Source organism: Dromiciops gliroides, chromosome 1, assembly GCF_019393635.1.
Source record: "Dromiciops gliroides isolate mDroGli1 chromosome 1, mDroGli1.pri, whole genome shotgun sequence".
NCBI lineage: Eukaryota > Metazoa > Chordata > Mammalia > Microbiotheria > Microbiotheriidae > Dromiciops > Dromiciops gliroides.
The window spans coordinates 29,459,261-29,487,026 of record NC_057861.1 but is presented as its reverse complement, the minus strand read 5'-3'; the positions used below and the strand labels follow the sequence as shown (position 1 = coordinate 29,487,026).

Genomic DNA, 27,766 nt, shown 5'->3' with positions numbered 1-27,766 from the left:
AAAAAAAAAATTGGAGAGAAGGACTCATGGATACATTGCTCCCACATAAAACCAGTACCAACACAAGTAGACCATTGAATTTCATTGTCTCTTATTCTTCCATGTGTATTTTGTTCTCTTCATCTATCTCTCCAATTTTGAAACAATGCAAGATGGTTTTGATTTCATAATACAATGTTAACTCTGGGAGTATTGTGCTCCCATATTCTGAATTGTTTGTTTTTCCCAACTGATTATGTGATCAAATTCTATAAAGCATTTTCCTGGCAAATTGGTTACCATGGCTAGTGTAAATTAATTCTAGAAGTATTGTTTTTGATAAGCATTTTAAAAAAAGAAGGGAACATTTGCAAAAGTTTTTTTTTATATTCATATAATTTATTATTGCCATAAATAGGGACATATTGTATAATATAATAACATGTGATTTGTGGATTTTAGATATTGAAAAAATGTTTTAGACATTTAGAAAAAGTCAATGTAAATGTTACATAAGGCTTTCTTTTTTATGCTATTGCAACTACATTTTGAACTCAATAGTATGGGCTTATTTTTGTAGAGATTCTTATTTTAAGATTGTGTTTTAACTTGCATTAAAATATGTTCTGATTTTTCACAAAAGTAATTGTATACTTAGTAAAAAAAAGTTATTACTTGGAATTATTGCATAATTGTATATTATATTCTGAGTTAAGTTACATTCACATTTTTTTTGCGATCATTATTATCCACAAGTTTTAAATCCATATGAGACTTGGATTATGGGAACTTTTCATTTAAGACATTAATTGCTTTCATTCTGAGTTATCAGATGCTAGTTGGCCAGGATGCCATCTAATCACAAGAGGAATACATGCAAGAGCAGACAATGAACTGTCACATGAGGGGAGATATGCATGAAGTCCAGGTACTGCACTGCTTTAGGAAAGGCCGAGAAAACAGCTATTGGCAAATGTTGAGGTTGGATTTTCTTGGTTTAATTTTCCTCCACATGGCACCAGCTGGCCGGGCTATGCCATCTCATTCGACACCTAACTTCAATTCCCCTTCCTATATGCCTGATGTCATGGACATCTCAATCCTATGCATCTGATTAAGCCTGACTCAGTTACTTCTCTGTTCTTTTATGGTAACCCCCATAATTATCTCAGGTTTCATGATAAATATAGTGTTGGATTTGGCCTTGACATCTGCTACCAATTATATTAGATTCTTTAATTTCTCATAATGGCATGAGGATAATTAGGCAGATGATACAAAAAGTGATGAAACAAAGATAAAAAATATTTTCTAAATTAATATCACAATTGTCTTCTCAATTTATCCTCCACAGGGGGGAGTGTAGTAATATTAAGTTTTAGAGGAGTGTAGTAATATTAAGTGTTAGAGAATGTTCCAGTTTTTGTTTTTATTACATGTTTCACGTGTAACAACTAAGATTCTGAATTTCCTTAGACATGTTTTTGAGAACTCTCATTGTTTGATTCGATTATTGGCAAAGCTATTTAAAGTTGTGTTAAGCTCAATTTTGTAGGAAATTTTCCTGGCTGATTACCAGCATCTGAAACACCTGAAAAGACTTCCATTCCACGACTATACCCAGAGGGCATCCCAAGGATCATCTGAGAAAAGACTTCCAAAAACTTAAATGGACATTTTCCTGTTTTCCTTTTCTGCATTGTATACACTGTTTATAATGTCCACTTAATAAAGGGGAGTGCCCCCTTTAGTTTTTCTGTTTGTAATGTCCACCTGCTAATAGGGGAGTGCCTCCTTTAGCCTTTGTTAATGCGACACTCAATTTCTTTTTTCTCTCTTTTCATTCCCTTTACTTAGTTAGTCATAAGCATCTGTAATGTTATTGCTTCATATGAGGAAACTATGTTTCTTTGCATGAAGCACGGGGGGGGGGGCTATGAGGATTGGAATGACACCCCCTGCTGGGAGAGATATTGCAGGGAAGCTCCACCATGAGGAGAAAGCATGTGACTTGGAAACCATGTGACTTTAGTGTCCGAAGTTACATCTATAGAACATCAATCAGATGCTACCAACCAATTAGCTTGGAGGTGTGTGTGTGTGTGTGTGTGTGTGTGCGCGCACAGCTCTGTTTCCAGTTTCACAAGGGGGATTCTGGGAGAAGCCCCTGAGGAGGGGTCTTTTTGGGTTCCTGACCTTGGTTTGGTGGGTTGGGTGCTGGGGTCTATTAGATAGAGGAAGTTTGCCTTTTACCTCTCTCTCTCTCTCTCTCTCTCTCTCTCTCTCTCTCTCTCTCTCCCTCCCTTTCTCACTCCCTCTCCCTTTCTCTCTCTTTTTTCTGTATCTCCACCTTCTCTCTTCCCCCCCCACCCCTTTCTTTTCTCTTCCCCCATACTTCATCTACCTTAGAGGCCACTGAATTCAACCCCTTCATTTTATAGATCAGGAAACTGATGCCAGGGAGGTTCAGCGACTTGCCCAGGGTCACTCAGTAATAAGCATCAGGAGTGGGACATAAAGCCAGGTTCTCTGCTTACAGATCAAGGGCTTTTCCCACTACACTACAAACAAGATCATTCTTCCTTCTCCTTCTCTTCTGTTTCCCAGGGTGCCCAGCACAGCACTAGCTGGGTACTGTGGCTGAATGAGAGAATATATGTAAAGAGCTTGCAAACGTCCAATCTTATTCCACACTTGTTTGATCAATTCATTTCCCTCGGCCCTGCTCTGAGGCCTGCTCGATGTCATCTCTGATAAGGTAGCTGGGCCAGGGTTGGGAATGAAGCCCTGTGGTCCAAGGCACCTGGGGAAAGGTGAGCCCCCTTGGCCATATGCAGGTCCATGGGTTGGATGAGCCTGTCCTTGGAGTGATGGAGATGGGTGAATTAGGATACTCCTCCCCAGTTAATATTGGGATTCTCTGCTTGTCACAGCCACAGGAGACATGGGCTGATCCCTGACTAGAGGTGGATTCTTGATTAGCTTTTCTCTAAGCTCCAGGATGAGGAAAACATTTTAAGAGCTGAAAAATGACAGTGACAGAAGAGAAACAAGGCTGCTTCCCACCCCCAGGTAAAATGCAAATGACATCTGCACAATCTGAGGGCTGGGATCCTTTCTATTTCTAGCAGAGTGGACGCCTAGGGGCCTGTGAGCAGGGTCACACAAATAACTCTGTTCAAGGATTAATCCTGATGGTTCCTTAGCCTCACAGGGATGTCCAACAGGGATGCTGAGAGGAACATGCTCCTTGTTTCATTTCTAGGCACAGGCAGGGATCAAATATAGCAAAGAAAAGAAGACTCAGAGAGGGCAAGAGGTTGCCCAAGGTCACACAGCAGGCTGGTGGTAGAACAACTGAATGGGTTCAACTTCCCAGCCCATATCTAAGGCCCTTATTCACCACCGCCTTGTAAATGCCAAAGGAGGGGGTGGATTCTGATGATTTGAGGAGGGGCCTCCCAGCTCAGTGTCCTGAGGTTCATTTTATTTAGTTATAAGGCCCCTCCCAGCTCTGACATTTTCTGTCCTGAGGTCCCTCTGACATTTTCTGGTTCTAGGGTCCTCCCAGCTTGGATAATCTGATTTAAGGGCCTTCCAGTTCTGACGTTCCAGTGCTAAAAAGGAAAATGGGAAATGCGCATGACAGGGAGCACACTGATTTTCTCTCTCTCTTTTTAATAATAACTATTATGATTGTGATGCTAATAATAAAAATCTTTAGCTAAGATGACCTTTGAATTCTGTGAACTTTAAAAAAAAACCTCATCTGCTTTCCCAACTTCAATAACTTTCAAAAGAAGGGAGAGCAGATTTTATCTCCACTGGCTCAGAGAAGGCACCTGAATGTCCAGTAGCCAAGAACTCCTGCCTCTCACATCAAGACCTTTTCCTGCTCCATCCCCCTGGTCTAGTTCTTGGAGACACCCACCTGAAACTTGTGGGAACTGAAGAGTTTTCTCATCATAGTCCTGAAGTCTAGGGGGACTTTTGGAGGGGTGACGACCTCCTCTGGAACATCGGTGGTGTTGCTCTCGGTTCCAGGGGTGACAGGTGCTGGAGGCTGGGCTGTTGTCATCTGGGGCGGCTCATTTTCCTCCTCCTCATTGTCCCACCTCTTATATCTGGTATTCCATTTGTGGTGGTCATCGCCGACCACTGTGAAGTGCCTCAGGAACCTGGACATGGCTCTGGGGGAGCCTCCCTGGGAAGGTGTGGGAAAGAGAAAATGAGTTTCAGCCCAGGCTGCCCAGAATAAGAGAGAGAAACAGAGAGAGACAGAGAGAGAGGAGATTAAAAAGAGAGAAAGAGAGTGAGAGGAGATAGAAAGAGAGAGAAAGGAGATAGAGAGAAGAGATAGAAAGAGAAGGTGGAGAGAGACACAGAGAGAGGAAAAGAGAGAAAAAGAAAAAGAGATAGAGACAGAGACACGTGAGTAGGGGCTGGGCTGTGCCCTAGATGAGTACGGTCAATCAGTAAAGAGAGAGGAGAGAGACTGTGTAGGACCCACAGCTTAAGAGTTTAAGGCCTTTCTCTTGTTCTCTTATTTTGGGACCAAGGAGCTTTATAGAGACCTGGCAACAGGAAGCCCCAGCCTGGCCTTGTGGTTTGCCTGGTTGTAAGCAGAGGACTTGATTCTGTGGTCCAATCATAAAATGCCCCAGGTGGAGGGGTGGGGGTGGAGTTGGGGAGGAATGATGTTGTCAAATGGCACCCAAGACCCATGCGTGAGCTGCCTACAGGAAAAGCTGTGGGTCACAGTTCACAGGTGAGCACATTCTGAAAAAGGAGCCTGCACCTTGGGGGTGGAAGTGGAAATGGATGGGGGTGGGGTGGAAGACAACAATAAAAACCACACAGAATTCTAAGGAAACAGGCACGTGTAGACTTCCTTTTAGACAAGAGTCAAGTTCCTGAAAGGTGGAGAATAAACAGAATTTTGACCCATTTGGTCAATTGGGGCCTCTTGTAAGGTGGGGAGGGCAGTTTGAATTTTATTCTAGAAGCACTAGAGATCCTTTGAAGATTCTTGAGCACCGGAGGGATAAGGTCAGATTTATGACTGAGGTCGATTTTGACAGTTGCGTAGAGGGTTAATTAGAGAGAGGGGAAATTGTTGTTCAGTTGTCTGAGTCATTGTCATGGACTCTCCATGACCCCATTTGGGGTTTTCTTGGCAAAGATACTAGAGTGGTTTATCATTTCCTTCTCCAACTCATTTGACAGATGAGAAAACTGAGGCAAACAGGTTTAGTTAAGTGACTTGCCCAAAGTCACCCAGCTAGTAAGTATCTAAGGCTGGATTTGAACGAAAGTCTTCCTGTCTCCAAGTCCAGTGTGCTTTTCACTGCGCCACCTAGCTGCTCAACCAGCTAAGAAGCTATTGCATTTGGGGCAGCTAGGTGGTGCAGTGGATAAAGCACCAGCCCTAGATTCAGGAGGACCTGAGTTCAAATCCAGACTCAGACACTTGACACTTACTAGCTGTGTGACCCTAAGCAAGTCACTTAACCCCAATTGCCTCACCAAAAGAAGAAGAAGAAGTTATTGAGTTTGCCAAGGTGAGAAGCAATGGAGTGGTAGTCACATAAGCTGGGAAAAGTAGATAGACATGAGGGATATATAGGTAGAACTGACAAGCCTAAACAACTGTTCAGATACTGGGAGTGAGCAGCCTGCTGAGACCATTCCTAAGAGGAATGGAAGAGGGGGTTGTGTCTCCTTGCTTAGTTTTGCCTTGTGTGTGAGATCCTCAGCAGTCACATATTTACATTAATTTTATTAATACATCACCATTAAAAATCATAGAAGAGGGGCAGCTAGGTGGCACAGTAGATAGAGCACCGGCCCTGGAGTCAGGAGTACCTGAGTTCAAATCCGGCCTCAGACACTTAACACTTACTAGCTGTGTGACCCTGGGCAAGTCACTTAACCCCAATTGCCTCACTAAAATAAAAAAAAAATCATAGAAGAACTACGTTTTCCTCTGGTTCGGGTGGCACTGGAGAATGTTGTGGGGCACATGGGGCTGGCAGGCCACGTGTTTGATGCCTCTATTCTGAAGTGAGCTGTCTATGTAGGTGCAGTAATCAGGTGAACATTCCCTCAAGACTTTTGTCTTCCAGTATGTTATTTATCGGACTGGCTTACATTTATGAGAAGGATCAGTTGGTGAATACTGGGCAAACCACTAAGCTCAAGTGTTAAGGGCTAAAATTCTAGCTAGTCTGTCTAAAATATCTAATGAGTGGTCGCCAATAAATTATAAGCTTTAGCAAGAGTTAGACTTTTAAGCATTTATTAAGGAGAATAAGAATTTGGTAAAGAGAGAGAAAAAGGCCTAGATTTCTATCTATTAAAGGGAGAGCACATTTCTAGCTCCCTTCTCCACCAGAGTCCAGAGGAAAAGAGCCCGAGACTGAGCGCCAGTCTCTTCCTTCCTCCTCCCACTAGTCCGCGTCACTTCCTGACTCCTGGTCTTGCCCTCAAAGACCTTCCCTTCATGGGCAGAACTCTTCTACAGTAAGTATCCAGCAGGTGGCGTTATTCCAATCGTTACACAAGATTTCAACTCACACCATTGGTTGAGAAGTGAACAAGGTGAGGGGCAGCTAGGTGGCACAGTGGATAGAGCACCGGCCCTAGATTCAGGAGGACCTGAGTTCAAATTTGACCTCAGACCCCTGACACTTACTGGCTGTGTGACTCTGGGCAAGTCACAACCCCAATTGCCTAAAAAACAAAACAAAGAAAAAAAAAAAAAGAAGTGAACAGGGTGAAGGATGGGGACTAGGCCAGGAAATGTACCACGAGGTAGCACATTTCTTCAGTTAAATCCCTTTCCTTCCCTTCCTCTTCCTACTCCTATCACTGCTCCCCTATACCTTCATTTAGTACATCCCTTTTTTGCATTTCCTTGGACATCCCTGGTGGTACAAGAAGAAGAGCCCTGCTGGGAGGTAGAGTATAGGACAAGGGATGTAGCCCTTCTTCTGCCCACTGGCCTTGGTTGGGTTGTATCCAGAGCCTGGTGTCCCATTTCAGGTGCCCCGTTTTATTTAGGAAGGCCAATAACAAGCTGGACCATCTCTGGGGGAGTGAAACCAAGATGGCGAGGTGGGGGGGGGTGCGGCTGGAGATGATGGAACCAAAGTCAAGGGTAGGGAAGAGAGGAGCTGGAAGCTGCCTTCTGGTATTTGAAGGGCTATCCTGTGGAAGAAGGTTTCTGACTTAACCTGCTCTAGCTTAGAGGTCAGGAAATTTCAGAGAGACAGACTGAAGCTGAGTCTAAGGAGAAAACTCCACATATTGGAGATGCACCAAAGAGTCCTGCCTCAGACACTGACTAGCTGTGTGACCCTGGGCAAGTCACTTCACCCTGTTTGCCTCGGTTTCTTCATCTGTGAAATGGGCTGGAGAAGGAAATGGAAAACCACTCCAGCGTCTCTGCCCAAAACACCCCAAAATGAGGTCACAAAGAGTTGGACATGACTAAAACAATGGCATGGGCCGCCCCAGGAGGAGAACAGACTCCCTTTCACTGAAGGCCTTTGAGCAGAGGTTGGATGACCACTTGTCAAAGGAATTATTCTTCAACTCCAGACCTCTAAGGTCTTTCCCAGCTCAGCTCTACAGCCTATGCTCCTAATGACTTTGGTCAAGTCATTTCCCCCTTCGCTGGACCTGTTTTCTTGGCTGGAATTGTTTCCTGTTGGCTTTCTACCTATCCTTTAAAGTCCCGGTATTTTAAATCTATTTTTCTTCACACAGTGTGATATATTAGGATCAGGGCCCATAAAATTCTGGTTTTTTTATGGTGATGTCTAAGGAATGCTCTCATTGATATTTTTTTAAAAAATCCATGTAGTGAGGTAGAAAAGATGCACAGAATAGCCAGCCACCAAGAAGACACTGTATGGGTCTAAGAATTGTCCAAATAGGGGGTAGCTAGGTGGCACAGTGGATAAAGCACTGGTCCTGGATTCAGGAGGACCTGAGTTCAAATCCTGCCTCAGACACTTGACACTTACTAGCTGTGTGACCCTAGATAAGTCACTTAACCCTCACTGCCCCACTAAAAAAAACCAAAAGAATTGTCCAAATAAGGTTGTTTTTAGAAATGCAGGCAGTTTGGCCAGGTGTGGTAGCACACACCTCTAGTCCCTGATCCTGGCAAGGCTAAGGCTGGTGGATCTCCTGAGCTCAGGAGTTCTGAGCTCTGGTGGCCTAGAGCCAATTTACACTGTCTGGCAGTATGGAGCCTCCAGAAACAGAGGGCCATCAGGCTCATGAAGGAGAGCTGAACTGGCCCAGGCTCATATGCCAATCACTGTTAGGATCGGGGCCATGAGTCTGGATGAGATGAGGAGACCCTGTCTCAAAAAAGAAATGTGGGCAATTCTCTATTATTACAGGGGCCGATCATGCACATGATTCCTTGAATATGCTCATGGATTCTCCTCCTTCTCTCTCCATTCCTGATCTTGGGGCCATTCCCCTACACTAGACAGAAAGATGTTCCGGGGCCATAGATTTGGATAGCGACCTTATAGTGTATCTCTACACCAAACCCCCTGTTTTACATATGGAGAAACTGAGGCCTAGAGATAGGGAGTGATATGTCCAAGGCCACATGGGTTATAAGTGGAAATGCCAGAATTGAAATTGACTTGGACTTCAAATCTTTTCACTCCAGCCAGAAGCCTCAGTGGGTACTCAGTCCTTCTGAGAGGCCTAGAAGGGAGGAGAATAGAGAGAACAGCTTGACCTGCCTTCACCTTTAGTGTTAGCCAGCATGGTTTTTGTTCTATTTTTCAGAAACTTCCCATCTAGCCCTAAAGGCTGTGGAGGGAACAAACTGGGCAGAAACCACCAGCCTGAGTACATCTGGACACAGCCTGTCTCTGTAGCCTGGATTTGTCATCAAGTTTGGCCACCAACGTTCCTGCCCCTTCCTCCCATCAGAGAACGATAATACGGGATATTTTCCTCTACCTTCCTTCTGGGGTCTCTCCATGTGCCTACTCTAGGGCTTGTGTCTTTCAAGCAAATGCTTTCTTCTCCAGTCACGGTTGGGAGAGAAGGCCATCCTTGGGGACTAGGACTAAGGGGTAGGGAGAACAGGACTGAGATCTCTGGTGAATATGAACACAGCTGCCTGGGACCCTTACCAGACTCTTGGGGCTCAGATTATGTGGAATGCTTTTTTTTTCACTTCTAAATCAGGAAGGTCTTTAAATAAGCGTAGCAAACTTTCCTTTTTAAGGGTAGGGAGGAAGTGTGAGGTCCATGAGGGGCAACCACAAATTCAACAGGCCAAACCACATGACCTGGGGGCCTGATATGAAGAGTCTGGGAGGAGGAACACCTTAGGCCTGGAGCCCAGGCTGCGGCCTGGCATTCAAGCCCTTCCTGAGATGACCCTGTGTAAGTTGTTTCAGGGATTTTCTGGTACCTCATTCATATCTTACCCCCATCTATAAACTCTAAAACACTGATTCAATTTAATTAAATCCAAGAAGCATTTACTAAAGACTCACTATGGATCATGGGCAGGTAGCCGGCACAGTGAATAGAGTACTGGGGTCTGGAGTCAGGAAGACCCGAGTTCAAATCCAGCCACAGACGCTTGCTAGCTGTGTGACCCTAGGCAAGTCACTTAGTTGTTTGCCCCAGTTTTCTTATCTGTCAAATGAGTTGGAGAAGGAAATGGCAAACAACACCAGTATCTTTGCTAAGAAAACCCCAAACTGGGTCATGAAGACTTGGATACAACTGAAATAACTGAACAGCAAGATCCTGGGCAAGTCACTTAACCCTGTTTGCCTCAGTTTCCTCATCTGTCAAATGAGCTGGAGAAGGAAATGGCAAACCACTTCAGTATATTTGCCAAGAAAACCCCAAATGGTGTTATGGAGAGTTAGACATGACTGAAATGACTGAACAACAATATGGATCACACATTGTGCTAGGAACTGGAGAGACAAAGACAAAAGTGAGGAATAATCATTACCCCCAAAATAAGAAAATACAAATGAATACAGCTGTAATTTCAGGAAAGAGAGAGTACTAATAAATATGGAAATCAGGTAAAGTCTCCTGAAAGAAGCAGGCCTTTATCTGAGCCTTAAATGAGGAGGGTGGTTGATTAAAAACAAAAGGCATAAAAGGGAGAGACCTTTGGGTCACATTTCTGGGAAGTCAACAGGCCCCAATGGGGTGTAAGTGTTCACACTGAGGCTAGATGCTGGATAGACCTCTCAGGGATGTTACAGAAAGGGTGGATGCAATGCTCTAAATCACTATTGATTAGAGAAATGCAAATTAAAAAACTCTGAGGGGCAGCTAGGTGGTGTAGTGGATAAAGCAGCAGCCCTGGATTCAGGAGGACCTGAGTTCGAATCTGTCCTCAGACACTTGACACTTACTACTAGCTGTGTGACCTTGGCAAGTCACTTAACACTCATTAGCCCACCAAAAAAAATAAATAAATCTGAGGTACCACCTTACATTTATCATAATGGCTAATATGACAGAAAAGGAAAATTAGAAATGTTGGAGAAGATGTGGGAAAATTAGAACACTAATGCATTATTGGTAGAGTTGTGAACTGATCCAGCCATTCTGGAGAGCAATTTGGAATTATGCCCAAAGGGCTATGGGGCTGTGTATACCATTTGATGCAGTAATACCACTATTAGGTCTGTATCCCAAAGAGATCATAAAAAAAGGGAAAAGGACCCACATGTATAAAAATATTTCTAGCAGCTCTCTTTGTGGTGTCAAAGATTTGGAAACTGAGAGAATGTCCATCAATTGGGAAATGGCTGAACAAGTTGTGGTATATGAATACGATGGAATACTATTGTGCTATAAGAAATGATGAGCAGGCAGATTTTAGAGAAACCTAGAAAGACTTACATGAACTGATTCATGGTAAAGTTAACAGAACCAGGAGAATATTATACAAAGTAACAGCAACATTGTGCAATGATCAACTATGATAAACTTAGCTCTTCTCAGCAAAACAATGATCCAAGACAATTCCAAAAACTCATGATGGAGAATGTTCTCCACATATAGAAAAAGAACTGTGGAATCTAGATGCAGATTGAACCATACTATTTCTACTTTTTTTGTTTTTTGAGGTTTTTCCCTTTTGTTCTGATTCTTCTTTTATAACATGACTAGTGCAGAAATATATATATATATATATATATATATAAAACCTATATCAGATTGTTTGCTGTCTTGGTGAGGGGGGAGGGAGAAAATGTTGGGAGTCAAAATCTTATAAAAATGAATGTTGAAAACTATCTTTACATGTAATTGAATAAAATAAAATACTATTTAAAAAAAGAAAGGTTGGCCGCTTTTGATATGATTTTGAAAGTTCCCTCCATCTCTAAGATTCTGTGAAAATAATAACTACAACTGTTACATTAAGGTTCACAAAAGAATTTCCTCCCAACAACCCTGTGAAGTGGGGGATATGAAAATAACAAATTAGGAAACCAAGACTCTGAGACCTCATGACCACGGTCCAACAGCTAGCAATTGGCTGCAGTGAGATTTGAATTCGTGTCTGACTCCAAAACAACTCTACCTTAGTATCATAAACTGACGGATCTAGAGATGGAAAGTACCTCAGAGCCAATCGGTCAGTAAACATTTATTAAATACTTGCTGTGGGCCAGACACTGTGCTAAGCACTGGGTATACAAAAAGAGGCAAAAGACAGTCCCTGCATCCTCAAGGAGCTTACAATCTAATTGATCCATGCATCCAACTCCCTCATTTTACAGATGAGGAAATAGAGGTCCTAGAAAGAATAAGTGACTTCCCCATAATCCATCCCACAGGTGGTAAATGTAAGAGGCAAGATTTGAACCCAGGGCCTCTGAGTTGGGAGCCAGTGCTTTTCCCCCTATTCCATGTCGTTTCTTTACCACCTCTCACATCTTCACCCTCATTTCCTATTCCCAGCTCCATCCAGGCCAGTCTTCTCACTAACTCCCGAACAAGTCTCTGATCTTCGCATCAGGAAGACTTCCCCTTCTTCCTACCGGTGGAAATCTAACCTTTAAGGCCCAAGCCAAGTCTCATCTCTGTCATGTTGCCTCCCCTGACTTCCCAGCCCAGGACCGCCCTTCTCCTCTGATCTTCTGTGACTTGGTCTGTCCTGCTCACTGGATCCTCATCATACACTCCCTGCTATTGTTGTTGTTCATTTCTTTTAGTTGTGTTCCATTCTTCCTGGTCCCATTTGGGGTTTTCTTGGCACAAATACTGGAATGGTTTGGTCATTTTCTTTTCCAGCTCATTTTATAGATGAGGAAACTGAGGCAAACAGGGTTAGGTGACTTGCCCAGGGTCACACAGCTAGTAAGTATCTGAGGCCAGAGAAATAGTTCCTGCCCTCAAGGAGCTTACCTTCTATTGGAAATAAATAACGTGTAAATATAGAGGTATGGGTATCTAAAGATTTCCTTCATGTAGGGCTCTCCCATGTGAGGAAACTCCCTCTACAGATGCAGGCCATCACCTTCTCTGCAACTTATAGTCTTGGAGGGTTTCCTAGAGAACTGAGAGGTAAAGCCCAGCATGTGTCGCATTGAACCCAGATCCTCCTGACTTTGAGCCTGGCTCTCTATCCTCTACACCATGCTGCCTTAACAAGAAAAAAGAATTTTTTAAAGGTAGGCTAGAGTTAGATTATAAAAGGTTCTTTTTTTTAATTATAAAAGTGTCTTATTTTCTAGTTACATATAGAGACAGTTTTCAACATTTGTTTTTTTGGGGGGGGGTTGGGGCAATGAGGGTTAAGTGACTTGCCCAAGGTCACACAGCTAGTGTCAAGTGTCTGAGGTTGGATTTGAACTCAGGACCTTCTGAATCCAGGGCTGGTGCTTTATCCACTGCGCCACCTAGCTGCCCCCAACATTTGTTTTTATAAGATTTCTAGTTCCAAATTTTTCTTCTCCCTCCCTTCCCTTTCCCCTCCCCAAGACAGAAAGCAATCTGATATAGGTTTTATATATATATATATGTATGTATGTATATGTATATATATACATATACATATATACACAATAACATCAAACATATTTCTACATTAGTCATGTTTTGAAAGAAGAATCAGAACAAAAGGGAAAAACCTCAAAAAACAAAAACAAAAAAGTAGAAACAGTATGATTCAATCTGCATCTAGATTCCACAGTTCTTTTTTCTGGATTTGGAGAGTATTTTCCATCATGGATCCTTTGGAATTATCTTGGACCATTGTATTGCTGAGAAGAGTTAAGTCTATCACAGTTGATCATCGCACAATGTTGTTAACATTGTGTACAATGTTCTCCTGGTTCTGCTCATCTCACTCAGCATCAGTTCATGTAAGTCATTCCAGATTTCTCTGAGATCTGCCAGCTCATCGTTTCTTACAGCACAATAGTATTCCATTACATTCATATACCACAACTTGTTTAGCCATTCCCCAATTGGTGGTCATCCCCTCAATTTCCAATTCTTTGTCACTACAAAAAGAGCAGCTATAAATATTTTTGTACATGTGGGTCCTTTTCCATTTGTTATGATCTCTTTGGGATAAAGACCTGATAGTGGTATTGCTGTGTCAAAGGGTATACACAGTTTTATAACCCTTTGAGCTGAGTTACAAATTACTCTCCAGAATGGCTGGATCAGTTCACAGTTCCACCAGCAATGCATTAGTGTTTCAATTTTTCCACAGCTTCTCCAACATTCATTATTTTCCTTTTTTATCACATTAGCCAATCTGATAGGTGTGAGGTGATACCTCAGAGTTGTTTTAATTTGCATTTCTCTAACCAAGAATAATTTAGGGCATTTTTTCATATGGCAATAGATAGCTTTGATTTCTTCATCTGAAAACTGCCTGTTCATATCCTTTGACCATTTCTTAATTGGGGAATAACTTGCATTCTTATACATTTGATTTAGTTCTGTATATATTTTAGAAATGAGGCCTTTATCAGAAATACTGGGGCAGCTAGGTGGCACAATGGATAAAGCATTGGCCTTGGATTCAGGAGGACCTGAGTTCAAATCCAGCCTCAGACACTTGACACTTAACTAGCTGTGTGACCCTGGACAAGTCACTTAACCCTCATTTCCCTGCAAAAAAAAAAAAATGCTCATTTGGGGCAGCTAGGTGGCGCAGTGGATAGAGCACCAGCCCTGGATTCAGGAGTACCTGAGTTCAAATCCGGCCTCAGACACTTAACATTTTACTAGCTGTGTGACCCTGGGCAAGTCATTTAACCCCAATTGCCCCGCAAAAACCGAACAAACAAAACAGAAATACTGTTTGTTAAAATTGTTTCCCAGATTTCTGTTTCCCTTCTAATTTTGGCTGCATTGCTTCTGTTTGTACAAAAATGTTTTAATTTAATATAATCAAAATCATCCATTTTGCATTTCCTAATATTCTCTATCTCTTGTTTGGTCATATATTGTTCTCTTCTCCATAGATCTGAGAGGTGAACTATTCCTTCCTCTCTTAATATAAAAGGTTTTAAATGCCAGGCTGAGTATTTTATAATTTTTCTTAGAGGCAACAGGGAGCTATTGAAGTTTCTTGAGGAAGGGAGTGTGTAATTTAAATTTCTAAATGTAGGTTCTAATCTGTCCCCCCCAGTTTTGGGGGGGAAACTGACTAAAATCATTTGTTCCTAGAGGGCAAGACATAGGTTGCATTCTTACATAGTCATAGGGAGCCTGATATCTTCTAGTCCAAACTCTTCATTTTATAGATAAGGATACTAAGGGACAATGGAGAAGTAAAGTGATTTGTCCAGAGTCATGGACGTGTAGTTTGTGGCAGATCCAGGATTTGAATCCAGCGCCATCCCCCTTACGCATGCACCAGACTGACTTCCTGCCCATGTAGACAGAGCTCTTCTCACATCACCATGATTCATTTCTGTATCCCCAGCAGGGCTTAGCACTCAGCCCACATTTAGGCCACGCTGTCCAAAGGCCTGAACACCATTGGCTATCCTAGTTCCAGATTCTTTCCCACTTCCCTTTACTTTTGTTTGGGATTCCCCCCTCCTTGCTTTTGTGTCCAGACACCAACTGGTTAGTGGGTGTTGGGTCTGCCAGGAGGTTTCTGTCTCTTCATCAACTTCAGGGGAAAACCCCAGGGGCCCCAAATGGTTTGAGACTGGGCCTGGGCCAAGGACCCCCACTTGCCCGCGAGGGACTGCCCCTCCCTCGAGGGAGATCTTTGGAAACCAAATGAACAAAGGAGCAAAAACATGAAGTCACACTGTGTGATAGGCAGAAGGAAACATGGCATTTTAGAGCTGGAAGGGACCCGCCCAAGAAGCCATCGATCCCCAAACCTCTCCTTTAACAAAGAAAGCTAAGGTCTCAGAGAGAAGAAGAATCTTGATTTGACACACAGATACACATGCATGCAGAGACTCATAGGAACTGGGTTCAAATCCCACTTCGCACACTTATTTGATGTATGGCCCTGGGCAAGTCATTTCACTTAATCTGTGCCTCAGTCTCCTTCTCTGTAAAATGAAGGGTTTGAACTCTATGGCCTCTAGGGTCCCTTCTAGTGCTCTAGCTTAGGGGTCCTTAACCTCTGGTGTGTCATGGACAGCTAGGTGGTACAGTGCATAAAACGCTGGCCCTAGAGTCAGAAGATTCGGAGTTCAAATCTGGACTCAGACACTTCCTAGCTGTGTGACCCTGGATAAGTCACTTCACCCTCTTTGCCTCAGTTTCCTCCTCTGTGAAATAAGCTGGAGAAGGAAATGGCAAACTGCTTCACTATCTTAGCCAAGAAAACCCCAAAGGGGGTCATGAAGAGTCTGATACGGCTAAAAACAACTAACCAACCACAAGTCACGGATCCCTTTGGCAGTCTGACGAAGCATATTTACTGCTCCAAATCACATGTTATTGCTTATATTCACAGTGGGTGGAAATGCTAAATTTCAGGCAGAGGTTGGTGAAAATGAAGTTTTTTTTCCCTCCTATCCCAGTTCACAGATCTTGTGACATTCATCTCCCAGCCCCTCTGGGGGGGGGGGGGGGGCTGTGGACCTCTGCTCTACAGCTAAGATACTAAGATTTGAGATTTGAGGAACCAGTGATTTACTCCATTTTGTAGATGAAGAATGAGTCCCAGGGAATGCAGGCCACTTGTCCTGGGTCACAAAGGTACTAAGTGGCATAACCTGGATTTGAACTCAGGCCCCCAGACTCAAAGTCAGTGTTCTTGCTAGTATACCATACCGCCTGCCAATAAGTCATATTATCCTTATTCTACAGATGGGGAAACTGAGGCTTGGAGAAAGGAAGAGACTTGATTGGAATATATTTCTCCCTCCAACACACACACAAACACACACACACACACACACAGGGACTGATCAAGGTCAAGGATTCATAGAATTAGGCAGCAACAATCTGTTCAGAGGTGATTTTTGGCCTATGGCTTGAACATTTCTGTCCCTTCTTCTGACTCACTATACCCTGGCATGTTCTTCCCTGGCATTCTCACCTTCCTCTTACATCAGGCGTCCCCCCTCCCCTGCGTTTCCCTATCCTCCTACCCCCAGCTCCCTTTTCATTGGTGGACTTTTCACTGGAAAGTGAATTTTACAGCTAGAACATGTCTGAGTGGAGACTTGAACCCAGGTCTCCCGGTTCCCACTCCAGTCACTTGAACTGAATTTTCTTCTTGCTGCTCTTATAGACTTACAAAAAAAGGTGGAGATGGGATAGGGGGAACAAATAAAGCAGAGAGACTGGCTCTTAAGCTACTAACTGGGTGAATCTCTTGATGCTCTCTCAGTCTGTTTCCTCATCCGTGGAATAGAGCTAATGCTGCTCTGTATCCTCTGTCTTTCATGGGGAAGAGAAAGGAAGAAGTATTATACGACACCTACTATGTGCCATGCATTGTGCTAAGTGCTTTACAATTATCATCTCATTTGATCCTCACAACAAACCTCGGAAGTAGGTGTTATTATTATTATTATTGTCTTCATTTTACAATTGAAGAAACTGAAGCAAACAGAGGTTAAGTGACTTTTGCAAGGTCACACAGCCAGTAAGTGTCAGAGGCTGGATTTAAACTCAGGTCTTCCTGATTCCAGGCCCAGTGCTCTAACTACTGCACTACCAGCTGCTGTGATTGTGTAGAGGAGCTCATTTTGGAAACCTTAATGGGTTAGGGAGAATATACATCCTCCTCCTCCTCCTCTTCTTCTTTCTGCTCTTCATCCTCTTCCTCTTCCTCCTCCTCCTCATTGCCCGAATGTGTCTTCATCCATGTGGAGAACACTGGGTGCAGAAACTCCTTTCCCCCAAGTTGGCTAGACAGCTCATCTGTAAATTATGGTCTTAGAAAGGGACCTGGGGGTGCTGAGAGGTAAGTGACTTATCCAGGGTCACACAGCCAGGATATGTCAGTGGTAGGACTTGAACCCAGGTCTCCCTGGCTGATCTCCCTCCCACATCCCTTCCCTCCTCCTGCCTCTGTGGTCTCTTCCCATGTGAGTTCTAGTGATGAAAATCCACTTACCTCTTTGTCTTCTGTATCCATTTCTCAGCTGTCACAGAGTCTGGAAAAAGAAGGATCCAGTGGGGTCACTTGTGTAACACACTCATCTTAATTTTTCAAAAAATAACTTTGTTTTTAAGTGTTGTTTATGGCATCTCTACACTGGGATTCTAGTTCACAGTTGGAAAATACCTCAGTTACCTAGTCCATTCCCCTCATTTCACAGATGAGAAAACTGAGTCCTAGGGAAGTTCAGTGGTGTGCTCACGTGCTCAGAGGTAGGATTTGAATCCTTAGATTCTGGACCAGGCTTCTAAACTATATAGTTGTTCACTCATTTTCTGTCCTGTCCAACTCTTTGTGATCCTGTTTGGGGTTTTCTTGGCAAAGATACTGGAGTGGCTTGCCATTGCCTTCTCTAGCTCATTTTACAGATGAGGAAACTGAGGCAAACAGGGCTCAGTGACTTGTCCAGGATCATCCATCCAACTACTAAATGTCTGAGGCCAGATTTAATGTTTTCTGGGCAAAGATATTGACTGGTTGGCCATTTCTTTCTCGAGCTCGTTTTACAAATGAGGAAACTGAGGCAAACAGGGTTCAGTGACTTGCCCAGGATTTTTTAGTTCAAGTTTCCTGACTCTAGGGCTGGTACTCTATTCACTGCACCACCTAGCTGCCCAATCTATATTTATCAGCACTTCAAAGTTGCAGTGACTTCCTGAAGCCTGGGCCTGCCTGGCTTCCCCAGAGCACCTCAAATACCCCTCCTTCAAACGTCCTTGCTTCTGTTGAGGACCCTACCAGCCTCCTGATCAGTCACCTGGGACTCCTCCCTCTCCTTCAGCTACTCATCCAATCAGTTGCCAAATCTCTTCAATTGTCTCTTTCACCAGGTGAATTCTTTTCCTGCTATTTACTCACCCTTCTACCTTCTACCTTCTGCTATTTACTCTACCTTCTAACACACAGCTCCAGTTGAGGCTGGAGTCACCTCTTGCCTGAACTAATGTCTTACCTTCCTAATATCCTTTTCTGTTTCTAGTCAACAATATATCCTGCACACAATTATCAAAATAATCTTCCCAGGGCACAGGTCCAAGCAAATTATTCCTCTTTGCTCAATGACCCCTCCCCTCCAAAACCTTCTGTGGCTCCCTATTGCCTCTAGAAGAAAGGAATAATAGTTGGCATTTATAAAATCATTACAAAGCAATTTACAAATATTATCTCATTTGACAACTCTTCTAGGTAAGTGATATGATTACCCCCATTTTCCAGATGAAGAAACTGAAGCTAAAGGTTAAGTGACTTGTCTAGAATCATACAACTGCTAAGTGCCTGAGGCAGGAGTTGAACTAAGGTTTTTCTGATTCAAGGCTAGTATTTTTATCAACCCCTCGTAACCCTAGCATTCAAGGCTCTTCAAAGTCTGGTTCCAAATTATCTTTCCAGATTTCATTCAATTTCCTTCCCTTCATGCATTCTACATTACAGAAAAATTGGACTACTACCTGTTCCTTAAACTCAATACTCAATCCCAGCTAGGTAGTGTAGTAGAGGACCTGATTTCAAATCTTACCTCTGACACTTGCTAGCTGTGTGACCCTGTGCAAGTCATTTAACCCCAATTGCCTCAAATATACCAGGCCATTTCCAATTATCGTGATGTATATCTTGCCACTGATCCCAGATGGCTCTGGAGGAAAGAGTAAGGTTGGTGACCTTGCATAGCCCTCCCTCACTTAAATCCAATTCACTACAAGTCATGACATCACCCAGAAGTCATGGTCCTCTTCAAGAACAAAGGACAAACAACAACAATCTCCTGCCTCGGGACATCTGCCCTGGGCATTCCCATGCCTAGAACACACATTTTCCTTATCTTATGCTGTCAGAATTTTTAGCTTACTTCAAGACTCAGCTCCTATCTCCTCCTCCATGAAACCTTCCTTGATCCTTCCTGTAAAGGGCTAAAATTCTAGCTAGTCTGTCTAAAATCTAACCAGTGGTTGCCAATAAATTACAAGCTTTAACAAGATTTTAGACTTTTTTGTTTTGTTTTTTGCAGGGCAAGGGGGGTTAAGTGACTTGCCCAGGGTCACACAGCTAGTAAGTGTCAAGTGTCTGAGGTCAGATTTGAACTCAGGTACTCCTGAATCCAGGGCCAGTGCTTTATCCACTGCACCACCTATCTGCCCCTAAGAATTTAGACTTTTAAGCATTTATTAAAGAGAATAAGAATTTGATGGAGAGAGAGAAAGAAGCCTAGATTCAGCTGTCTATCTCAGGGAGCCAATGTCTCCTGCTCCACTCTCCAGGAGAGTCCTGACAAAAAGAGTGAGAGAGCCAGCCTCACTCCTTCTTCCTCCCACAAGCCTCCTGTGAAACTGGGAACATCCCATCCACATGAACACACAGCTCCAAGCTAGTTGGCTGGTAGCTTTGATAGACAATACCCGCAAGCAAATGTCACTTCCTGTCACCAAGGAAAAACCGCATGGCCTGCCCTCAGATGCCTTCTCCTCATGGCAGAGCTTTCCTACAGTAACTCTCCAGGAGGTGGCGTCATTCCAATCGTTATAGTCCACATTGATTAGGGAGTGTTTTCTTTCTTCCTTCTATTTCCTATTATGCTTATTTGTTTGGGCATCTAGGTGGCACAGTGGATAGAGTTCTGGGCTTGGAGTCAGGAAGACTTGAATTCAAATCCAGACTCTTATTAGCTGTGTGACCTTGGGCAAGTCACTCATCTGCTGTCTGCCTCAGTTTCCTCATCTGTAAAATGGGAATAATGATAATGATAATAATAATAATAATAACACCTGCCTCCTGGGTTGTTGTGAGGATAATATTAATGAAGTGTTTCAAGAACCTTAATTGATTTATCATCATCATCATGATTGTCACAGATGCTTTTGGCAGCCTGTTGCCCTTCTCACAATTTTTAAAAATCCAAAAAATCAATAAAAATACAAAGGAACCCAATTATATTGAAATATAGTTATTAAAATATTTAAAAACAAACAAGTGGTTCTTAAAACCCCTGAGCTACATGGTCTCTAAGGTCCCTTCTAGCTCTTAACATTCTAGTTCAAATCTGGCCTCAGACACTTGACACTTACTAGCTGTGTGCCCCTGGGCAAGTCACTTAACCCTCATTGCCCCACACACAAAAAGGGAAAAAATACAATTTAATTTAACAAATGTAAAATACAATTTAATTTAACAAATGTGTCCCAATCACCTCCTATGCACCAGGGACAGTGCTAGACGTCGAGGGCACAAAGCCAAACCCCAAACATGTGCCTGCCCTCAAGAAGATTATATTCTATGGAGGCAGAGACAGGGAAGGAGGCAATTTGCAACATTTATACAAGTTAGTGGAGGCTTGGAAGTCCTTGGCTGCAGTTTCCATAGGAAAGATGCTGGGCTGTGTACGTTCCTTTGTTCCTAGGGGCTTGTGGTTCTCAGCCTGGTTATCTGCTATCAGCTGAACTTCAGTTTCAAAGACCTCCACAGTATCTTTCAGTCCTCTTTAATGAAATTCAGTCAAACACTTAAGTGCCTACTATGTGTCAGGGACTCTGCTAGTTGCTAGGAATACAAAGACAAAAATTAGACAGTCCCTGCCCTCAAGGAGGTTACAATTTATATCCACACCATCTTTCAAATCCAACCCCCTTTTCTCTGCTCACACAGCCACCAATCTATTTCAATCCAGTCTGACTTCCTTGAGCAGATCACACAGCTAGTAAGTGTCTGAGTTTGGATTTGAATTCAAGTCTTCTTGACTCCTGGCCTGGTGCTCTATCCACTGTGTCGCCTAATTACCCACTCCCTTGTTCTTCTTTCTAATCTATCTATCTATCTATCTATCTATCTATCTATCTATCTATCTATCTATCTATCTATCTATCTATCTATCATCACCTATCTATCTATCTCTATCTCTATCTATCTCTCATCTATCTCTATCTATCATCTATCTATCTATCTATCTATCTCTATCTATCTATCTCTATCTATCTATCTATCTATCTATCTATCTATCTATCTATCTATTTTATAGGTTTCACTTAAGGAAAAATTTCCTAACAAGTTGTTCCTAAGTGAAATGGGCTATGTCAGGAGATTGTGAGTTACTCTTCACTGGAGGTATTCTATCTATCATATATATATACACACACACATACACACATACACACATGCATACACACATACACACATATATATATATCCATCCATGTGTCCATCCATCCATCTATAGCTATAGATAGACATATAGATCTCTATCTATTTCTATATCAACAAACACAAATATATAACATATAATGGATATTATAGAAAGGATTCTTTTTCTGGTATAATGACTGGAATGTGCTCCCTCTTCACCTCTGCCTTTTAGAAGCTCTGGCTTTTTAAAAGACTCTCCTCCTTCCCTATTCCCCCACCCCGCCCCCCTATGCTAATCTCTTCCACCTCCAAGGGCACTTTCCAGCTACTTTATCTCTCTATATGATGTCTAGACCATTAGAACATCAGCTTCTCAAGGGCCAGGCTTTTTTTTTTTCCTTTATATTTCCAGCACTTAGGGATGTAGTAAGTGGTTGCTAACTGACTGACTGATTGATAGATAACCTGATTATACAGTATGTACCTAATAAATGATTTTTAGAGGCTAAGAGCGGTTCCTTTCTGTTCTGGATCTGTGATCTTGTGACCGTGTGAGGATAATCTGAAGGGAATTTACTCAGGGCATCCTAATGCCACATGCTTCCTGTCTGTTGCCAAATGACCATAGAGTTGTGCAAATCTTTCAAAGCAAGTTTTCAAAACCTCATGTTGCCCCATGCTCTGGTAAAGGGCCAGTATCCTTTTGACTCTCTCCAGTGTGTAGAGTCTTGTCTCCAACCCCCCCCCCCAGCTTTCTCCCCAAGGGAAATCAAGTCGAAACCTGGCTTTTACACAAGATATGGCCTTCTTGTCAAGACAGGAGCTGGCTGATGGGGCCTCCCGGAAGCTCGACTGATAGCAGATAACTAGCGAGAGAACCACAAGCCCCTAGGGACAAAGGAACGTACACAGCCCAGCACCTTTCCTATAGAAACTGCAGCTAAGGACCTCAAAGCCTCCGGCATAGCATCACAGTAGAAGGGATGGCCAAGCATCCTTGGGGAGCAAGGAGTCCTACAGACAATTAGCATTTGGTTCCTGTTACCCCAAGAGCTGGGAGTATCTTGAGTTGGGCAACCAGAGATAAGGGTTTGTTGTTCAGTCATATCTGACTCTTAAGGCAGAGATACTAGAGTGGTTCGTCATTTCCTTCTCCAGCTCACTTAACAGATGAGGAAACTGAGGCAAAGAGGGTGAAGTGACTTGCCCAGGGTCACACAGCTAGTGTCTGAGGCAGGAAGATGAGTCTTCCTGACTCCAAGCCCAGCTCTCTATCCATTGTGCCACCTCAGTTTCCCCCACGAGACCTAAACATTTAGCCTATGAGCTCCTGACTACAGTCTCCTTAACATTGGGGATACTTAGCAGATTATGGGATCTAGACCTCAGTTCCCTAATCTATAAAGTGGGGGGTTCAGACTAGTGATCACTGAGAAGGCCCCTTCCAGCTCAATCAGCCACTCACCCGACCAACCAGGCATTGTGTTTCAGGAACTGGGGATACACTTAGAAGTAAGATAGTCCCAACCTTTGAGGAGCTTACATCCAGGGAGACAACACATATGTGTGTGATCATATATGTGCACATGCATATATATGCAACATATGAAATATCAGCACACACATATATGTGTGTGTATATATATATGTGTGTGTATATATACACACAGCACTAACTGTATGAATATGCTAAATACAAAGTGAATGTTGGAGAGGGGACTTAGAAAGGCCGATAATTCTTCTTTTTCTTTTTTTTTTTTGGTGAGGCAATTGGAGTTAAGTGACTTGCCCAGGGTCACACAGCTAGTAAGTGTCATGGGTCTGAGGACAGATTTGAACTCAGGTCCTCCTGAATCCAGGGCTGGCGCTCTATCCACTGCGCCACCTAGCTGCCCCAAGGCCAATAATTCTTGAGGAAACAAAAGAGTCTAAGAGGTGGAGTTGAGGCACTGCATTCCAGGCAGTGCAAAGGTATGGAGGTAGGAGATTGAGGATCATAGATAAGGTACAATCGGAAACTCTGACTAGAAGACCACTTTCGTCAGAAAGCTGAAAAGCTCTAAATCCTCAGTCCTGTGATTCTACTTCTGCTTTCTGGGCCTCAGTCTAGTCATCTGTGAAATGAGGGGGCTGAAGCTGATGACCTCCATGGGTCCCTTTTAGCTCTAAGTCCTCCCATCCCATGACCTTAAAGGTTGAGGCAACCTGGTAGAGAAGGCAGAGGAGTGTACATGCCCTTACAGGGCCTCAAAGCCTCCTGAGTAAGAGAGTAAGAATCAGGAGGACCTAGGTTCAAAGTTTGCCTTTGATGTTTCCTAACTGTATGACCCTGGGCAAGTCATATAACGTTTTTTGAGCTTCACCTTCCTCATCTGTAAAATGGGAGTGATGATTTCTGCGGTAATCATCGTCATAATAAAAATACCGATAGCTAGCATTTCTATAGTGCCTACTATGTGTGTGCCAAGCCCTGTGTTAAGCTGTTTACAAGAGATCTCATTTGGAGGCAGCTAGGTGGTGCAGTGGATAGAGCAACGGCCCTGGATTCAGGAGGACCTGATTTCAAATCCGGTCTCAGACATTTAACACTTACTAGCTGTGTGACCTTGGGCAAGTCACTTAACCCTCATTGCTCAGTGCCACCCCCCCTAAAAAAAAAAAAGAGAGATCTTTTATCTGCATAATGACCCTGGGAGGAAGGTGATGATGGTGATGATGACAACATTTCTATAGCACCTACTATGCGCCAGGCACTGTATTAAGTGCTTTACAAACATTATCTCATTTGATCCTCACTACAGCTCTGGGAGGTAGGGGCTGTCATTATCCTCTTTTTCTAGTTCTCACCCTCAGAAGGATGTTGCAAAATCTAAAGAGATAATTAGTTAATCAGTCAACATGTATTAAGTGCCTACTATTTAAATGTCAAAGATGATTGAGTCCAGTGCTTCCTTTCTTTTTCTTTTTTTTTGCAGGCAATGGGGGTTAAGTGACTTGCCCAGGGTCACACAGCTAGTAAGTGTCAAGTGTCTGAGGTCAAATTTGAACTCAGGTCCTCCTGAATCCAGGGCCAGTGCTTTATCCACTGCAGTGCTTCCTTTCTATGGGTGGAGGCCCAGCCTTGGGCCGTACAGAAGGGAAGGAATGGAGCAGGGATGTGGAATGGTCTGACTCCCAGTCCAGGGCTCTTCCAGCTCAGAGATGCTGCTCTGCAGGTGTCGAGGGTACTTCTGTGACACTTTCAGGGAAGACTCGAGTTTTGAAGGGACAAGGATGGAGAAGGCTGGAGGTAAAGGTGAGAGAAGCAGGATCCGCAGGGCAGCTGAGCCATAGCCGTGCTTGCTCATATTGGGCAATGACCTAAGATTCCTGCTCTATAAAATGAGGAAGTTGGATTGTACTCTTTATGAGGTGCTTTCCAGTTCAGACTACCTCTCCTCTAAAGTTTTCATAGCTCTATGAATCTGGGTTCTAGGTCCCTTTTGGATGCTTCTTCCACCTATGACATTGCATCTTCCAAGGGCCCTCCCAAATCTGACATCCCCTGTCCTAAGGCCCCTCCCAGCTCTGACATCCCCTGTTCTAAGATCCCTCCCAGCTCTGACATTCCCTGTTTCATGGGCCCTGGCAGCTCTGATATTCTATGCCATAGGGCCCCACGGACCACAAATGTTCTATGTTCTAAGATCTCTTCCAGTCCTGACATTCTACGTCCCATGGCATTAGAATGTAAGGTTCTTAAGAGCAGGTTCTGTTCTTATCTCTGTAGCTCTAGCACCTAGCCTGTGGTATACAGTAGGAATACTTTGTTATTATTCCCCATACCCAAATGAATCAAGATTTTCATTCCAAGTACTAAGGTCCCTCCCGGCTCTGACATTCTCTAAGTTCTAAGAATTTTGTCGGTTATGCTAGACTTCATTTTTTGGCAACAGGACTGTTTTCTGGGGTGGGCTGGGGTGACCCATAGAGTCAGGGGCATCTCTTGTACCAGTCGCAGGGGGCAAATTCTTCCCTTCTGAGGGGCGATGGGCAATGGGGATGGGGACTCTGAGCAGCCAGCAAGCACAGGAAAGGGGGCGGGGCAAGAAGCCTGGAACAGTAGGGGCCCCGGGGTGGGGGGCGTTCCAGCTCCTAGCTCCCGAAGCAGAGGAGGGGAAGGCAGATTAGCTTGATTTCCTAGGGTATAATAGTGCGGACATTCTGGGAGGACGAGAGAAGGGAGGTTGGGGACAAGGTGAGATTGGGGAAAGGGAAGAAAGGGAGGGAACAAGTCGGGACAGGCTCCCCATTCCCACTTTCCAGCTCAGGTCTCTGAGACCCGCTCGTCTCCCTAGTAACTCTCCCGTCTCAGCCCCCAGCTCCCTGCCTGTGCCCGCCCTCTGGCTCGGAAATACCTTGGTCAGCACCACCCGCCGGGAGGAGCTCGGGTTCCAGTCCCATCCCGCGCCCCCCCAGGCTGCGGCAAGTGGGGAGGACGTAGCGGTCCTGGCCCATCTCAGAGCCCCCCTCCCCCAAGTCCAAGGATGGGGGGCAGAGCCGGGGCAGGGACACGGGCAGGAGGCGCTGAGCGGCCCATCGCAGGGAGAGGACTTACCCTGTCCCGAGCCCCAGCTTCCAGCGCTGGGCGGTCGTTAAGTTAGGGCGGCCTCTGCAACTTGAAGTGGTTGCGGCCCCGCCCCCGCCCCCTTGCTTCCCCTTCTCCTCCTTTTTCTCTTTCTCCTCCCAGGGTCCCGGGATGGCTGGAGTCGCTTATTATAATGGCCGGGGCCCCTCCCCACCGTCCGGTTTCCGTCTCCCCCTCCCCTCCCCCTCTCATTCTCTTTCCTCTTCTCTCTTCCTTCCCTTCTGCCCTTCGCTCCCTCTCCCCTCTTTCTCCTCCTCCCCCCTCTGTCTTTCTCTCTTTCCTCCACATCTTTCCTCTTTCTTCCTCTCTCCTCTTCCCTCTCTCCCTTTTCCTTCTCCCCCCTGTTCCTCTCTCCTTCCCTCCCCCTCTTCTTCCTTTCTTCCCTCTGTCCTCTCTTGCCCCTTTCCCCTTCCTCCCTTCTCTCCTGGGTTCTCTCCTTCTTTTCCTCTTTCTTCAGTGGGCTCAGGCCAGAGGCTGGAGTTACTGAAACCTCCCAGGAAATGGACAAAGGTCTCTCTTGGAAGGTGGGTCACATGCAGGGGAAGGAGCACCAGGTTCCGGGAGCAGGGTCAGGGAGAAGTGAGCAGCTTCCCAGGGAAATCTTATGGTCCCAGGGACCCTCCAGGAACTGCCCCTTTACTTCAACAGTAGAGCCTCATCTTAGGGGAATGAGCCAGAGCCTTTCCCTAAAGGGGCCCCGGACTTCCTTCTGGAAACCTCAGCAGTTTGGGGTTTTGTTTTTTACATAGGCCCTTTTTCTTGCTTCCAATTACCAATGCATTCCTTGTTTTCCCGTTAGCTTAATTCTCACCTGTCTCCTCTGCTCTGAACCCGCACCCTCCGCTAAAGCCCTAGTCCTCCCATCCCAACCAGATGCCTTCAGGGAATATTCTTTGACTGTGTATGACTGGAGAAAGTTGCTCTCTCTCTCCAGCCTCAGTTTCCTCAACTGGACTAGATCCCCTGTTCTCTTGCAGGGTATAGCAGAAAGACTGCTGGATGTGGAGAGGGATGACTTAGGTCTGTAACCTGGTTCAAGTCCAGTAGCAAGTGACTTAAGTTTCTCTGGACCTCAGTTTTTCTCATCTGTAAAATGGTGGGATGGGACTGGATTAGTTGACTCCTAAGACCTTAACTCAAAGTCACACAGAGAACGTTTCTGAGGAATGATCCTCTTTCTAATGCCAACTCTCTGATCCTATTATCCTGGATGCCAGAGCCGATAGAAAACATGGGACAAACTGGCCCAAAAGAGCCTCCCTTGGGTGATTAAAATAAGAAAGTACTACTCCCAAGTAAGTAAGGAGCAAGCTGGCATCTTGGATCAATGACAGCTCGTTTCTTTTCTCTCCGATCCATTTCTCATGCAGCTGCCAGTCACAGGTCTGACGGTGTCACTCCCTCATCCAAGAAGGTCTCTC

The 27,766-nt window shown here is 44.2% G+C and overlaps 1 protein-coding gene across 2 annotated transcripts in view; it reads right to left on the bottom strand.

The window, feature by feature from the left end:
• Positions 1–26,441, bottom strand: part of HVCN1 (hydrogen voltage gated channel 1) — a 47,004-nt gene extending 20,563 nt beyond the window's left edge. Inside the window, exons 1-3 of one of the 2 annotated variants that reach the window (XM_043964081.1) lie at positions 26,316–26,441; positions 17,564–17,603; positions 3,911–4,183 (exon numbers count right to left, since the gene is read on the bottom strand). In XM_043964081.1, the coding sequence (XP_043820016.1) occupies positions 3,911–4,183; positions 17,564–17,584 (294 nt within the window). In that variant the 5' untranslated portion in view covers positions 17,585–17,603; positions 26,316–26,441. Of the gene's footprint in view, positions 1–3,910; positions 4,184–17,563; positions 17,604–26,115; positions 26,162–26,315 lie in introns of those variants that run through there. The other variant, XM_043964089.1, reaches the window with a different exon arrangement.
• Positions 26,442–27,766: the final 1,325 nt, after the last annotated feature.